We start from the raw sequence: 13,271 nt of genomic DNA on the forward strand, positions 1-13,271 counted from the left end.
CCCCCCCGTTATTCTATTTATCGCCGGGCTGAGTGCGAAGCGCCATCTTCAACTATTGGGGGCCATCACAAGACTCATACCAAACCTAAGGTAGATATTAGGAGCTGAGTCAAATGGCGCATGTCCGTGTCAGGGACAGTGGCTGAGTTCTCGCCCAGCTGAATGGTGCCTGTAGGGCGTTTTTTTCGCGTTGGCCGAATGGGTTTCAGCTAGACCTTTTTTTGTAGGTGCATTTTCGGGGGCTGCTATATAATTGGTAGGGGTGTTCGCTCGTTTTTTACTGTTAATAGTTCATGAGCATGATAGATGGATGTTTGCTGAAGGAATCCAAACCACGAAAAGCGTGGGTTTTATGAGACTGAAATCGCTCAAAGCTCTGAGTAGCTCCGAGTACTAAGTAGCTTCATAGTGCATAAATGGAGTTTATTTGTTTAATCATTTGGAATCTTAGACTTTTAGTCGACTCATATACGCTTTAATAACCTTGTTCTTACGACCAGCATATGGCTAGACACTGAAAACCTCGCGTCTTGAGCATCAAGTCATGGCGGCTGGTAAAGACTGCAGAGCTGTTCGCCTTTTACCGTAATCTAGGTGTACTCTTAGAACTTATTTGCTTTGTGCTTATTGGCAACTCTTCACATGACATGATGTTTCAGAAGGGACATTTCGTTTATCCCTATCGAACAATCTTGATGTCGACTGCCTTATAGATCTGGTGATGCCCTCGCTCAAACACATACGACCATACCTATTAGAGAACTCGGGGTCCCGTCCGCTCCCCCATAGATAAGCTGATAAGGGGCGGATTAGTAGTTGGGTCGGTGACGACCAGCGAATACCTGCTGTTGTATGTCTTTTTGCCAGTTATTTTATCTGGCAGTCATAGAAGACTGGGCATCTTCATAGGATGGGACCGGAAGATCATGAGGCTATGTTCCAACAGGTTTGATCTACACAGCGCCGTGTCGCGCAGCTTGGATGAGTCTGATCAAATGCTGTTTACCTATTGAGACAAGATATAGGGATGACTAGACAGGAGGCAATAATTCAAACTCGGCAAACCCCAGCACTAGTTATAAGAAATCTCATTCAGTTATTCGAACTTGGAGCTCATTTGCTACCACATTGTAGAACAATCCGATTTAACCATCCGTTTAGTTGGGATATTTAGCAACAATTAACTGGTTCCTCCTGCACCTTGAGAAATTGAAGAAACAGGCCCTATTTGCTTATAATGTATTTTCATAAATGATCTTATCATGGCTTAAAGAGCATCTCAGACTTCATCTCAAGTTTAACAGCAGTACCGTCACAGCTTGCCATTTATCTTCTGCGGGTTGGTGCGCATAGGTAGTCAAACCTTGTTGATGTTAAGGGAATATGAGAAACAAAAAGCGTCAAATGACACATAGTAGCACCCTGGACATAGCACTGCTCTAGAACGAGGCACAAATATAGAACCAATGCCTTTCTTGGCTTCTGTTAAGTCTATCTGAGGTGAAAGCTTTAATTGGTATTGTCCTTGCGCCGATGCAGGATTTGCAATCCCGATTCGTGGATACAGACCGGAGAAAAATCCCATCCAGACTCGCAGCAGGTTGACCCTTGGCTCAGAGCCTAGTTTTTTGGGCAACCTCTCTTATGTGGCGCATTCAGGGCTAATGCTCATTGATCTAGTCGATATGAATCCAGGCCCCGGCGAGTTGCTTTCAACCGCAACAGTCATCCAATCTCAAGGAGGTTTCCAGGCCATAGCGCAGTTGAGTCATTGCCCAGCCCCTTGATACCTTGACTGAAAGCTCGGGAGGCATCCGAGAGCCTCCATGATCCGTAGCCTCATTTTCAGGAAATTGGAAGAATCGACCTCTCCTCCATGGGAACATCGCCCTCCGCCTCCGAATGCCTGTTGACGTGGCTCCAGACCTCGTAAGTGTACCCTTGAATGGCCACATTGAACCATGTTCCTTTGCCCAGTTGCATTCAATGTTGTTGTGAATATGATCCGAGTTTCTTATTTGTGGCAGACATGGATGTGCTTGCCGCATGATTCCATCTTGGATATACAGCTCGAACCTCCAGTGAAACTGGTCACCACATGCTCAAATGAGCATCGTTTCATTTTCGTAGAGATCAATCTCGTGGAGCAAGCATTATCACATACTCTCTCGTGCTGTGCCCGAATTGGATCATATCCTTATCCCTGAGCTCCAAATATCTGCTATCTGGGATCTTGCTACCATTCAACATCGTTCCATTGGCACTTTCCAGATCAATAAGGTACGGCTTGACTTTGCCAATTTTGTCGCCAAACTCGTTCCTCTTCTCAACATAGCGAAATTGAATCACGGCGTGTTGCTTGCTGATGCTCGGATGCTCCGCGGGCAAGTCCACAACTGACATTTCTCGCCCGATGAGCCAGCAGCTCCTCGTGCTGAGCTCTATCGTGTCGACAATATCCTGGCCTTTGAAAACGAACAACTTCCAGACATCGCGTGGCGAGGGCTTACGCGCCTCGGAGGGCTCGTGATACTTGAGTGTAATTGTCGTGCCGTCCGCCTGTGCCACTGAATTCGATGCCGCCGCCAAGACGCCCGTGGATCCGAAGTTGGGCTTTTCCTTGGGTTTCTCGGGAGCCTCGCCGGTGGTAACGGCGAAAGAGTCTGCCTGAGATGGTAAAGGGCCAGTGCGCCTCACGGGGCTTCGCTTTGCAACCCGTCTGTCACCTCCCCCGTCATCATCGTCACGTCTTCGCCTTGAACTCTTATCGTCTCGTGATCTTCGACGTCCATGTTCACGGTTTGTGTCTCGTTGACGGTCTCGGCTTCGTGACCTCCGCCGTGAAGATTCTGGTGTCCGGGACCGTCTTCGCTCGCGTCGGTCGCGTGATCGACGACGTTCTCGGCGTCCAGAGTCACGTTCTGTATATTTTGATCGACGATCGTCTCTGGATTCGTTGTCCTCGCCCTCGTAGCGCCTCCGGCTGGGCCTACTTCCTCGTTCTTCGTCCGACGCCATTGTGGTAAGATACAGGCAGTAAAAAAAAGATGCAGGGCAGCCAAGATGACGCAGCTGAGATGGAGAGCTAGATCTGCAAGCTGCAAGACAGCATGAAGAAAAGTGGGCTATGAAGTGCGTGGCTGGTACACTAACTGAGGTGGGCATAGAACTGTGGCTTAAGCACGTGGGATGCGCTTGCACATGCCATTTATGATAAAAGTTTGATAAATTTCCAACTGTCATATCAAAGATAAACTCAAAGTACCTGCTCTATGCTACCTCTATTTTCACTTGGGTAGGTAGGTTTATCATCGCTCATACGCCGCCATAGTACTCCAGTAAGCGCAGTTAGCTGCCTGCAAATCCCAAAAGAACCAAAAAATGTTAAAAATCCCGCTGTGGATATCAAATCTCCTATCCCAAAAAAAATCCCAGAGTACGTATCAGTAGAGTCAAAATGTATCGTCAAGTCATCATGAGGTGCGAAATCGCCAATCCTTAAGTGGCAGAAGAAATAGCCATAACGGTTATCCTGGAGCCATTGTCAAGATAGGCTTCAGCATTGGTGTTGAGGTCTTCAGCGCCTTTTCTAGAGACGGTGAGACGCTGCTCAACTTCGTCCCACCAAACATCATCGCCGACCTCGGCATCTCCTGGGACTAACAAAAGCATACCATTATTGCTACCAAGAGCAATTCTGCAAGAGGGGTCCTTCACAAAGGTCTCGAGAAAGGGGACGTCGTAGCCCTGCATCCCCCGCAACGGTCCCCCACTCTCCACAAAGTCTCTGATCAAATTGCTCCTCTCAAGGCTCCAGAATTGACGGAAATCTTCTGGGCGTGAGAAGGCGTCGACGTTTGTGAGAAGCTCAAGCATGCCTGCCATGCCGTTCAGGACGGGGCTGAGAAAGTGGACGAAGGAGTTGAGGATCTCCTCACGAGAGTATCGGGACTCTGTCTCTGTTCTCAAGGCTGGTGACATGGTGTTCAAGAGAGTAAGAAGGCGTTCCTGGTTCGAGGGCAGCGGTGTTCGGATGTGATAGGCCATGGTGAGGAGGGAGACAAGAGAGAACGTGGAAGACATGGAGGAGAGAGGGTCGGAGAGGGTGGCAATGCTATCAATGTAGATGGCCTTGCTTGGCTGATTTGTGAGCAACTTGGAAGGATGCATGTTGCTGGTCTTGTGTCGATAGTATATAGAGTTTGCTGTGTAGATATATGAGTTGGTGTTGTTGACAAGGTAGGCTGTGGTGTATATAGTGAAGTAAGGTAAGGCAGTCAAAGATTTGTCAAGACTAGAAAGATGATGGACCAAATATCGAAGGACTCAGCTTCTGGAAGGACATGCCAGACTATTTAATGAAAGGCAAAGCTCCATTCTACTAGAGTTAAAACAAAAGAAGCGCCGACTCCCCCCTCCCGTCCCCCTTCCAGAGACGCCATGCCATCTCCGTTGGCTCCGTTTCCTGACCTGTGGTGTGTAAGTGACCTGAGGTGAGAAGCAGCAGAGCAAAGTGGATGAGAACCCTTAGCGAGACCCTAGTTCCTGGATACCTCAGACAAGGTAGTTAATTACCCAATAAAGTCACTCATGATAGCAAGGTGGTTGATTGACAGGGCTCCAGGCCCCCACGAAAGGAGCCTCTGGAACCGCGCATCGGGTAATTCCCAACTGAGCTTGGTCTTGACAGTGGCTGGCTGTAGTGGTATGGCCAGCGGAGTCAGCGCATCGCATTTCCCATGTCGCCGCCTGAAGATTAGCGGCAGCACAAGCACAAGGTCAGGTTTTGATTCATGTCTATGTTTTGTGTATTTTTGGCCTGTGAAACTTGTTGAGAGTGCAACTTTCACATGGCAAAGCTGTCTACCCATCTCTTGTATGTGATGTCAGTTGAGATGAGAGGGTTCAACAAGATGTTGTACCATATACGGACGTGCCTTGCCTTGCGTGTCATCATACACCCAAAGATTCCCATACTCGAGCTGTTCCAAGTTTGTTGATATCAAATCAATCGAGCTTGTCCTATCCTGTCTCAGGTCCAACTTGGAGGCATTCTTTTCTTGTCACTCGGGCCTTTTACTCCCTCTGACCCCTTCTTGGCTGACTCCCTCTTCTGTCCCTCCATTATGGGATCGTCTCCCGTCCTTCCCGCGGCATACGCGCTTCCAACTTTTCAGGCCAGAAAATATTGTTTTTGACAACCATCAGAGCTCTGGAAACCCCCACTCACGTTTCGACTCTGTGCCCTCCATCAATGCTTTGCGGGGAGGTGAGCGGAGCGGGTAAAGCAGTTCCATATCAGCCTCTACAGCGACTTGCCTTAGCCTGGGCTCTTCCTTGAGCCTAGAATTGAGAGTCTGGTGAAGCTGCGCGGCCCCCGGATTCTCTCATTCCTTTGTGTAACCGCTTTATTTAATAAGCACCGACTCTACCGAACATGACTTGCGGCGTAGTCTTCGGTCGAATTCAGTTCGGGTTCCGTCCCTCTCTCACGTTATGCCGTTTCCATATCAATCTCATCTGTCTCTGACTTTGTCTTTCTTTCTCTCGAATGCAACGCTCCGTTATGTCATGCTGCGTCTCTCGGCACGTACGGTTTCATGGAATCGTCATTGGTTGGGCAATCTGTGTTATCAAACACAACCCTGAATGCCCTCACCACAAGTCTCCTGACAACTGCGGCCCTTTTCCGGATAGCGAGCAAAAAACAGGTGATGAAATCTATACTTTTCGGTGTTACTCAGATTGCACATTAGATCTCGTGTAGATCGCATGTTGATATTTGATCTGGATGGTACGTCTGCCGCAGAGCCTCAACTCTCATTCAGCCCTTTGCTATATGAGTTGAAGCAATACCCCATGTTAGCCCTTGATTACTGGAACTGGCTGCCTAGTCTATTGTGTCAGCGCGTTGCATTCCAACTAGCCCTTTACAGAGTTGCTGAGCCCTGAAGCTGTTTGTAACATCTCCTCACATCTCCTGACATCCATATCCTAACATCTCCGCTCAGACGTATTCTTGTTCCGTTATCGTGGATGACATACGAGTGCCGTGACTTTTCTTTCTCGTTTCTAGAATATCCTGACTCCGCGGGCCGATTTTTTGATAACTGGGTCTTCATTGATAAGTACCCACCATGTTTGCCCTAGGTACTTTTCTGTCATGCTCAAGAAGCGGGTCTATTGTCCATGGCTGTTAATAGCAACCATGAGTAAAATAGAGGCGGTAAACAATTGTAATCTCTATGCGTTTCCAATGTTTTGATACTATGGATAGCTGCCAAACATGCTGGTATACAGGGTTATACTTCACCACTGATTATTTGATACTATTTTTGCCTAGCCATGCCCAGACTCTTGCACGGGTTGTTCAACATCGTGCCCTCTATTATTAGGCTCTTGATACACGATCATGGAAAGATTGTTTCTAGGTTGTTTGAAGATCTCGTAGATCAGTGAAACGCAAACTTTCTTTCACATGGTGTTTTAGTTTGAGCTTGTTCGCCGCATGCTGTGTTACTATTGTTAGTCTCTTCGCTTTGCAAGGTTGCCCCTAAGTTTGTAAGTCAGGGTCTTCAGCTGATACATTTGTCGACGATCAACAATGCAGTTACAACAAAGCTTGACCACGTGTACTATTGTACTCGAAACACCAAAAAAGCCTCGCTCTTCACCGTTCCACCCAGTGGCTCAGAGTCTTGGCCGGCCAGTCACTCGGCTCGGCTCGGACTTGAATTCGCAACGGTGGCGTCTCTACTGATTGAACCGTTCAGACAGTATGAGACCGTTCGGCGCCATGGTTGCAATGCTGTCTGTGCAGCAACGCCAGTTCATCACTTCAATTCGTCCAGGATACAGGGTGCGATATGGTTCCTATGAAGCAATACAGGATGAAGCTGGCGACTTACACCGAATGACTCAACCGGCGGCTTACTAGGCACAATACCATCAGGAAAGACTACAGGTTTCAATATTCAGACAGCTCCTTCAACTTCCAAATTATTCCGTAAAATTCCAATAGCTAGCATACAGCAAGAAGAATTAATATGTAAATATGTGACCTCCCACAGTGAAAGATTGTGATGGAAATCAATTACGTCACGGAACCAACTACCTATTCTCTGCATGACTGTGGCACTTAACTACAGTCAATACAACACACAAACTGCAATGTCGACCACCAACAACAACCCTGAAAACTACGCCCTCTTTCGAGACTGTTTGTCCACTACTCTCCTTCAGCCCGCTTCTTCGGCCCCGGACCCGCCCAAACGCCGTCGGCGTGGTAAGAACACCGGTGCTCCGCTCGTTGCATCCACCCCGGACCCGGACCCGGAGAAGGATGCCGAGGAACTTGCTGAATTCGCCGACTATCTCGCTACTGAGATCTTTGACAATCTCCCAGAGGAGCTGCAAGATCTCGAGTATCGGACATGGCGAGAGGACGAAGCGTTACAGGAGCAGTACTCTCTCCCACTCACTAGAGACAGCCTTTTGTTGTTCAACCTACCACCATCTGTCATCGAGACCCTCACAACTTACAACCTTATTTCTGCCGATCCCTATGTTGAATCACATCTCCCGTCCTCTCCAGAGTCATTCCTCCTTCCCATTCTCACCTCGTACATAACTCCTCTCATTGAGCCACCTCCCGCTACACGTTCAACTCGGGCTGACGCGTGTGAGCTATGTGCCCGATCCTGGGTTCCTCTGTCCTACCATCACCTCATCCCGCGGTTCGTGCATGAAAAGGCTGTTAAGCGAGGATGGCACCGTAAAGAAGATCTGCAGAACGTGGCGTGGCTGTGTGGTGCCTGTCATCGCTTTGTTCATCACTTCAAAACGCACGAGGAGCTGGCACGGGACTACTACACTGTTGAGCTGTTGCTGGATGAGGAGGAGGTTCAAAGATGGGCTAGCTGGGTTGGTAGGTTGAGATGGAAAGGAAGGTAGTTCCAAGCAGTGACTTTCACGAGTAACGAAAAGAAGGGATCATTGCATCATACAAAGCGTTCTAAGATAGTGATATTTCATGAATTTTATGGACTTGTTGAATATTTATTGGAGCATAGTATCAATTCTGAACCTTTCTTGCCTTGTGCTGAGCAGCTTTACCTTAAAGCCTACGACCATAGTAACCCATAGACGATATCTTGTGCAACTACATGAAACTTATGAGCATGTCTAAAGATGGATCCATAGCTGATATAGACTATACCGGCATACATTGGTCTTGTACTCACATCCTTCTATCATGACCCACCAAATATCTACTCATTATCTGCTTATCTGTTGAGACGCCATGGCAATGGTTGAGGAACTGTGGTTGAGTGAGATAAAAATCGAGAAATTTCTGTTGAGGCGTTTCTGTGGTGACAACTCATTGAGTCCAGGCCAGATATGCAACCTGAATCTAACATGGTCTCATAATGCAACGAGGAAGACAATAAAGATTGCCTTAGGCAAGCAATACGCCTTCCATCTAGGCGTGAGGATATTGCTGAAAGCAGCCTTTGTGATGAAAAATGATGTCTCGAAGCTTTCCTATTGTGTTAATATCGGTTAAAACAACACGAGGTGTCTATCTATTTCTCATAAAATAGTCATGACATGGCATTGTCACAGTTAATCATGATCCTCCTCGGTCAAACCTGGACAACCCTCCATCTCAGCATCAGGATAGGCCATTTTGCACCAGAAACAATACTGGTGCTTCTCTCTCAGATACTCCAACACGCTCTTCAATCGCTCCCCAATCTCGAGCTCATTGAACTGGTCCAGCTCCTCGTCTTCTTCGTCGAGATCTTCAGCCGTAGCATACACCGCATGTCCCTTCCCCAATGCCCTCTTGTCGTCTGCATCTTCCTGGTCGTCTTCGTATGTTGGTAGTCGCGATAGTGATTGCTCAAGATCGTAGCGCATACGTCGGTCGCGTTCTACTTCGTCTCTGTGTCTGACTAGACCGCGATAAATGATTGGTATCGACTTGAGAGGGCGGGATGATATCAGTCTTGACTTTTCCTTTTCATCTTTAGAATCTGGTAGTGAAGCACCAGGGCCATAAACTTCTGTCTTCTCATCGTCCATCCTCTCTGCCGTGCGCTGGGCTGCAAAGAACTGCTTCTCAAGCCTTGCATCCTCGCGCTCTTTTCTCACACGCTCGCGATACTCGTCTGGGTCCATTTTAACAGCTTTCATGTCCCTCTCTTCAGCTGCTTCTCTGACTTTGCGCTTCTTTTCATTATCCAACCCAATACCTCCACGGTCGTCCTTCACGCTGACCTTGATGGGCTCTGTGCGCCCGGGAGCAGCTCCATCTTCTGTCTTTTTTCCTAGCCCACCGCCTGTAAACCCCATCTTGGCCATCATGGCGAGTCCTTTGCTCTTTTTCGCTTTGGCATCGTCAAGCATTGAGGTTGAGAGAGCCTTTTCACGTGCGGCTTCTTCTTCCTCTGCGATTTGCTCTTTTGACTTGATGATACCACGTGCGCGCGATTCACGCTTCAATCGTTGTGTACGCTGTATGGATGTCTCTTTTACAGGTGTTGGGTCGTCAAAGGACATGTTCATGTAATCATCCTCCTCTTCATCTTGTGCCCCTACGCCGTTCTTGTGTTCAGTGCTCATACTTCTTGTTTGTGTATTTGTGGACGGTTTGCTTTGCAGTTGATAGGAGCGAGGTTGAGGCGTAGTAATGTTCTGATACTGCAAGATTTGACGGCGATAATGAAAGCGGTTCAAAGGACAAAACAGTAGGCTCCACTAATTTTTATTAGTGCTTGAAGGGCTTCAGAGAGGAAGAAAACTCCGGACCTCTATGCTAAGTCATAAAAGCTTTAGGGAAATCTAACATGGGTTTAGAAGGCCTCTAGAATGAATGTTTTTGTTATTCAGGGTAAAGGCTCCAAGATTTCTTGCCTCCCCCAGAAGGCATTCACCTCAGGTACGCGTCTGCACTTGGTGTATCTCTACCTATCCTGCTACCGCTACCTGGCGTTGAAAAGTATCCGTCAGGTTTAGACACTATCAAAACAATAGATACTTGACTTCTCGGGCTATTTACTGATCGGTTTACTCAGGGCCCATGCTGGTACGATTATCTTTGCCGTATTGTAACGTCTGACCCATTTTGAAGGAGTTCTCCGAACTTCAGGACTCCACAAATTATTTATAAACAAGCAGTGCAGAGCTTATAGAACCAGTGATAAGCCGCCGTCAACAATAACACCACACTTTTCAACAGCACATATTAAATGGACATACGAAAACATGTATTGGTATCCTGAGCCTATACCTACGCCATTGAATCCATTTACCTGTTCTTGGCCCTCTTTCTCGCAGACTTCTCTCGCTCGTATGCATTCGCCTCGCGACCCTCCTCGCTTTGAATCTCGGCAACGAGACGCTTGTACTTCTTCTCGTACGCCTCGTCCTTTGCCTTCTTGATCCGTAACTTCTCGCGTGCCATGAAGTTGGCGTCCTTGCGCAGCTCCCGAAGAGCACCCTTGCGTTCCTTCTTGTGCTCCTTCTTGAGCTTGGCCAACTCTGCTCGCTCGCGATCGGGGTCGTAGTGCTTATCAGGATCGAATGTCTCCTCGAACTTGGGTACATAGGTTTTGATTGCCAGGGGGCGATGATGATGCAGCTCAACATTGCGGCGAGATAGTTGCGCAACCTTAAGCATGCGGTCGAATTTAACCTGCAACTTCTCGATTCTTTCATTGAGAGCAGTGGGTAATTGTGACCTGCAAGTCTTGCTGCCGAGGTGTTTGAGTACGCTCGCAGCCTGTCCAAAGGTCTCGAGGAATGCACTCTTCCCAGTCCACGTATCTGCTGCAGCTTCTATAACTTGTGCTGTGGTATCGAGGATAGCGATCTTGCGGGCTATCGTTTCAGTCTTTTTGGCTTCTTGCTCGATGCAGTCTGAGAAGTTGAGTCTCCGTAACTCTGACTCAGCCGCAGCTTCTGTGCGGACGCCCTCAAGAGCGTTGTGAAGAGGAAAATTCCCGACCTTCTTGGAAGTGGCAACAGGGGCCAGAGCCAAGAGTGTATTCAGAGAGAAGTTAATAACTTCGGGCACGTAGCGCTTGGCAAGTTTCTGGTAGCTGACAGCAAGAATACAGAGATATGTACCAATAGCATAATGTGCCAGGTTTTGTGGTACTCTTTGGCCAAGGTATCGAGTGATTGTCAACACAGCAGGAGTGACGACTTGATGGAAGTGATCGGAAGTAGGGAAGATGGTGCCAACTGCAGAAAGCAAAACCAGGTCTCCGGTTCCTAGTGCCAAGGGTCGAGACTCGCCCATCTCCTCAAGATTCTTGCGGAACTGCTTGCTAATTTCGATAGGAAACATCTTTGCGAGAGAGTGGATGTGTCGAACAATGCTTTCAAGCACCGTAAAAGGGGCAGAAGTGGCAGGGTCCCAGGGCAGACCGACGTAGTCAACTAAAGCAGTTGCAAAGTTGCCAAGCTTCTCCTTGTTCATACTGCTGAGCTTGGGATGATAGAGGGCACGAATCCTCTGGACAATTGTAGGGAAGGTCTTGGCTGGGTATGGCGCCAAAGTGACTTGCAACTCGTCGCAAGTTTGAGGGCATTCAAAGGTGTAGGGGAGGCCTTGCTCGTCACCCTTCTGAATCGCCGAGGCTTTTGTTGTCGAGTCGGCATCGAAAACAGGATTTCGGCTCTCTTCCTCATTAAGCAGGCCTTTGGTAAAGTCATCCTCCTCATCCTCAGCTTCCTCATCAGACCCATCCTCCATGTCTGATTCATCCTCACTGTCGAGTTCCAGGTCCGAGCCACTAGCCACAAGATCATCGTCGATGACGAAATCATCTTCATCGTCAAAGCCAAGCTCAGTAGCAGTAGGACGAGCTCGGATACCGCTGCCCAAGCCAAAGTCCTCTTCATCGTCCAGGTCCATAGCATCAAGCTCAGGCTTCTTGCCCTTGTTGCCGACTTCTTCATCCTCACTGTCACTGACTGACTCTCCTCTCATGCGCTTCTGGCGTTTGTCTTCGAGCTCCTTGAGTCTTGTAGACTCTTCTTCAGCCTTCTCCTCCTCAGTCTTGGTGCGGTCGGCAGGTTGTGCCCTCTTGTCCTGAGCTAATTTCTTTACTTGAAGATCAAAGTTCTTCTCGAAAGCGTCTCGGTCAACTCCAGCGATGGTGGGTTTTGCAGCTCCCTCGTTCTGAGGTTTGGCGCCTGGTCGGCTGTGGTGCAGCATGTACTGGATGTTTTGCAACTCCTTGTCAAGCTTCTCCCGGAGCTCTTCATCCTCCTCCTTCGCAGCTTGTCGCTCGTACTTGTAGTGTTTGGACTTGGCGATAACTTCCTCCATCACCTCCTTCTTCGTCTTTTTTCGTTCCGGTTCATCATCTTCGCCATCACTACCCTGGGCTGCTATTGCACGAATACGCTTCAATCTCTGCTGTTCACGCACCGAGCCATCACTGTCGTAATTCTCTTCGAGATCATCCTCTTTGAAATCGTCCATATCGTCAAAAGAAAGAGACTTGCCCATGTGGGTCAAGCCTTCTGAAGCATCGTCGTCTTCCAAGTCAAACATTGAGTTCTTCTTGTGACTTCTCTGTTTCTCTCGGGCAAATCGCTCAAGCATCTTGTCTTCGGGGGCCATTGTGGGATCGTTTTCACCGAATCGACGATCGAGAATTCCACCAACCTTGTTGCGGCGTTGCATCTCGACCAGAAGGGTTTGCCGGCGCTTTATGAATGTTAGTTGATTCTTCATGGAAACCTGATTTGTGACTATATCGAGGTCGACATGGATTTCAACAATAGGCATTTATGTGAACAGATCGTGTCACCTCCAATGCCCTGATGGCGCCTCACGAATAGAATGTTGGAACTTACCCTCTCCTCGCTGGCTGCTTTGGCCTGGCCCGGACGACCCTTGATGCTGCCAGCAGTCAACGTAGGCCGGTTACTCGTAACTTCGAATTTTGGGCCCTTGGCATGCTTAAGATCGAAAGGATTGAATTGTTCGCGAATCCCCTCCAAGACCACTCCTCGCTGAAGTCGTTTATCATTTCGAGAGCGCTCATCCTGAGCATTGCGCCGTTTCTGCTTCTTCGATTGCTGAGGGCCGACAATTCCTTGCTCTTTGAGAGACGCCTTGAGGCGTTTGAGCTGGGAGCCGGCCATTGCGACTGATAATGCTGTTGATGCGAAAGCTGCGCTGGTAGTAGCAACTTTCAGTTTTTTTGGGATGGAAAAAAAGTCTTATCGTTATCAAGCTTCATGTGGGG

At 48.3% G+C, this 13,271-nt stretch overlaps 5 protein-coding genes and 1 non-coding gene across 10 annotated transcripts; 2 read left to right on the forward strand and 4 right to left on the reverse strand.

Annotated features, from left to right (window-relative positions):
* Positions 1-741: 741 nt before the first annotated feature.
* FOIG_03112 lies at positions 742-857 on the forward strand. Its single transcript, XR_004093423.1, has one exon. It is a non-coding gene; the product is annotated as a 5S ribosomal RNA (ribosomal RNA).
* Positions 858-2,133: 1,276 nt separating this feature from the next.
* FOIG_03113 (uncharacterized protein) lies at positions 2,134-3,243 on the reverse strand (the record flags this gene model as incomplete). Its single annotated transcript, XM_031200776.1, has 1 exon — positions 2,134-3,243. One exon carries the CDS (start codon positions 3,241-3,243, stop codon positions 2,134-2,136), a length of 1,110 nt encoding a protein of 369 aa, XP_031070544.1.
* Positions 3,244-3,498: 255 nt separating this feature from the next.
* FOIG_03114 (uncharacterized protein) lies at positions 3,499-4,170 on the reverse strand (the record flags this gene model as incomplete). Its single annotated transcript, XM_031200777.1, has 1 exon — positions 3,499-4,170. One exon carries the CDS (start codon positions 4,168-4,170, stop codon positions 3,499-3,501), a length of 672 nt encoding a protein of 223 aa, XP_031070545.1.
* Positions 4,171-5,489: 1,319 nt separating this feature from the next.
* Positions 5,490-8,110, forward strand: FOIG_03115 (uncharacterized protein). 5 transcript variants are annotated; one of them, XM_031200780.1, is made up of 3 exons: positions 5,490-5,956; positions 6,012-6,524; positions 6,611-8,110. In XM_031200780.1, exon 3 carries the CDS (start codon positions 7,126-7,128, stop codon positions 7,951-7,953), a length of 828 nt encoding a protein of 275 aa, XP_031070548.1. In that variant the 5' UTR covers positions 5,490-5,956; positions 6,012-6,524; positions 6,611-7,125; the 3' UTR covers positions 7,954-8,110. The 5 variants fall into 5 exon arrangements, with proteins under 5 accessions (XP_031070548.1, XP_031070546.1, XP_031070547.1 ...); XM_031200782.1 differs by having other exon boundaries at positions 5,860-5,960; XM_031200778.1 differs by having other exon boundaries at positions 6,012-8,110.
* Positions 8,023-9,771, reverse strand: FOIG_03116 (uncharacterized protein). Its single transcript, XM_031200783.1, has 2 exons — positions 8,227-9,771; positions 8,023-8,161 (listed from the first exon to the last, which is right to left on the reverse strand). The coding sequence occupies exon 1, from the start codon at positions 9,625-9,627 to the stop codon at positions 8,626-8,628; it is 1,002 nt and encodes a 333-aa protein (XP_031070551.1). The 5' UTR covers positions 9,628-9,771; the 3' UTR covers positions 8,023-8,161; positions 8,227-8,625.
* Positions 9,772-9,994: 223 nt separating this feature from the next.
* On the reverse strand, positions 9,995-13,228 carry FOIG_03117 (uncharacterized protein). Its single transcript, XM_031200784.1, has 2 exons — positions 12,877-13,228; positions 9,995-12,727 (listed from the first exon to the last, which is right to left on the reverse strand). The coding sequence occupies exons 1-2, from the start codon at positions 13,165-13,167 to the stop codon at positions 10,313-10,315; spliced, it is 2,706 nt and encodes a 901-aa protein (XP_031070552.1). The 5' UTR covers positions 13,168-13,228; the 3' UTR covers positions 9,995-10,312.
* Between the last annotated feature and the right edge of the window lie 43 nt (positions 13,229-13,271).

This window comes from Fusarium odoratissimum (genome assembly GCF_000260195.1).
Source record: "Fusarium odoratissimum NRRL 54006 unplaced genomic scaffold supercont1.3, whole genome shotgun sequence".
NCBI lineage: Eukaryota > Fungi > Ascomycota > Sordariomycetes > Hypocreales > Nectriaceae > Fusarium > Fusarium odoratissimum.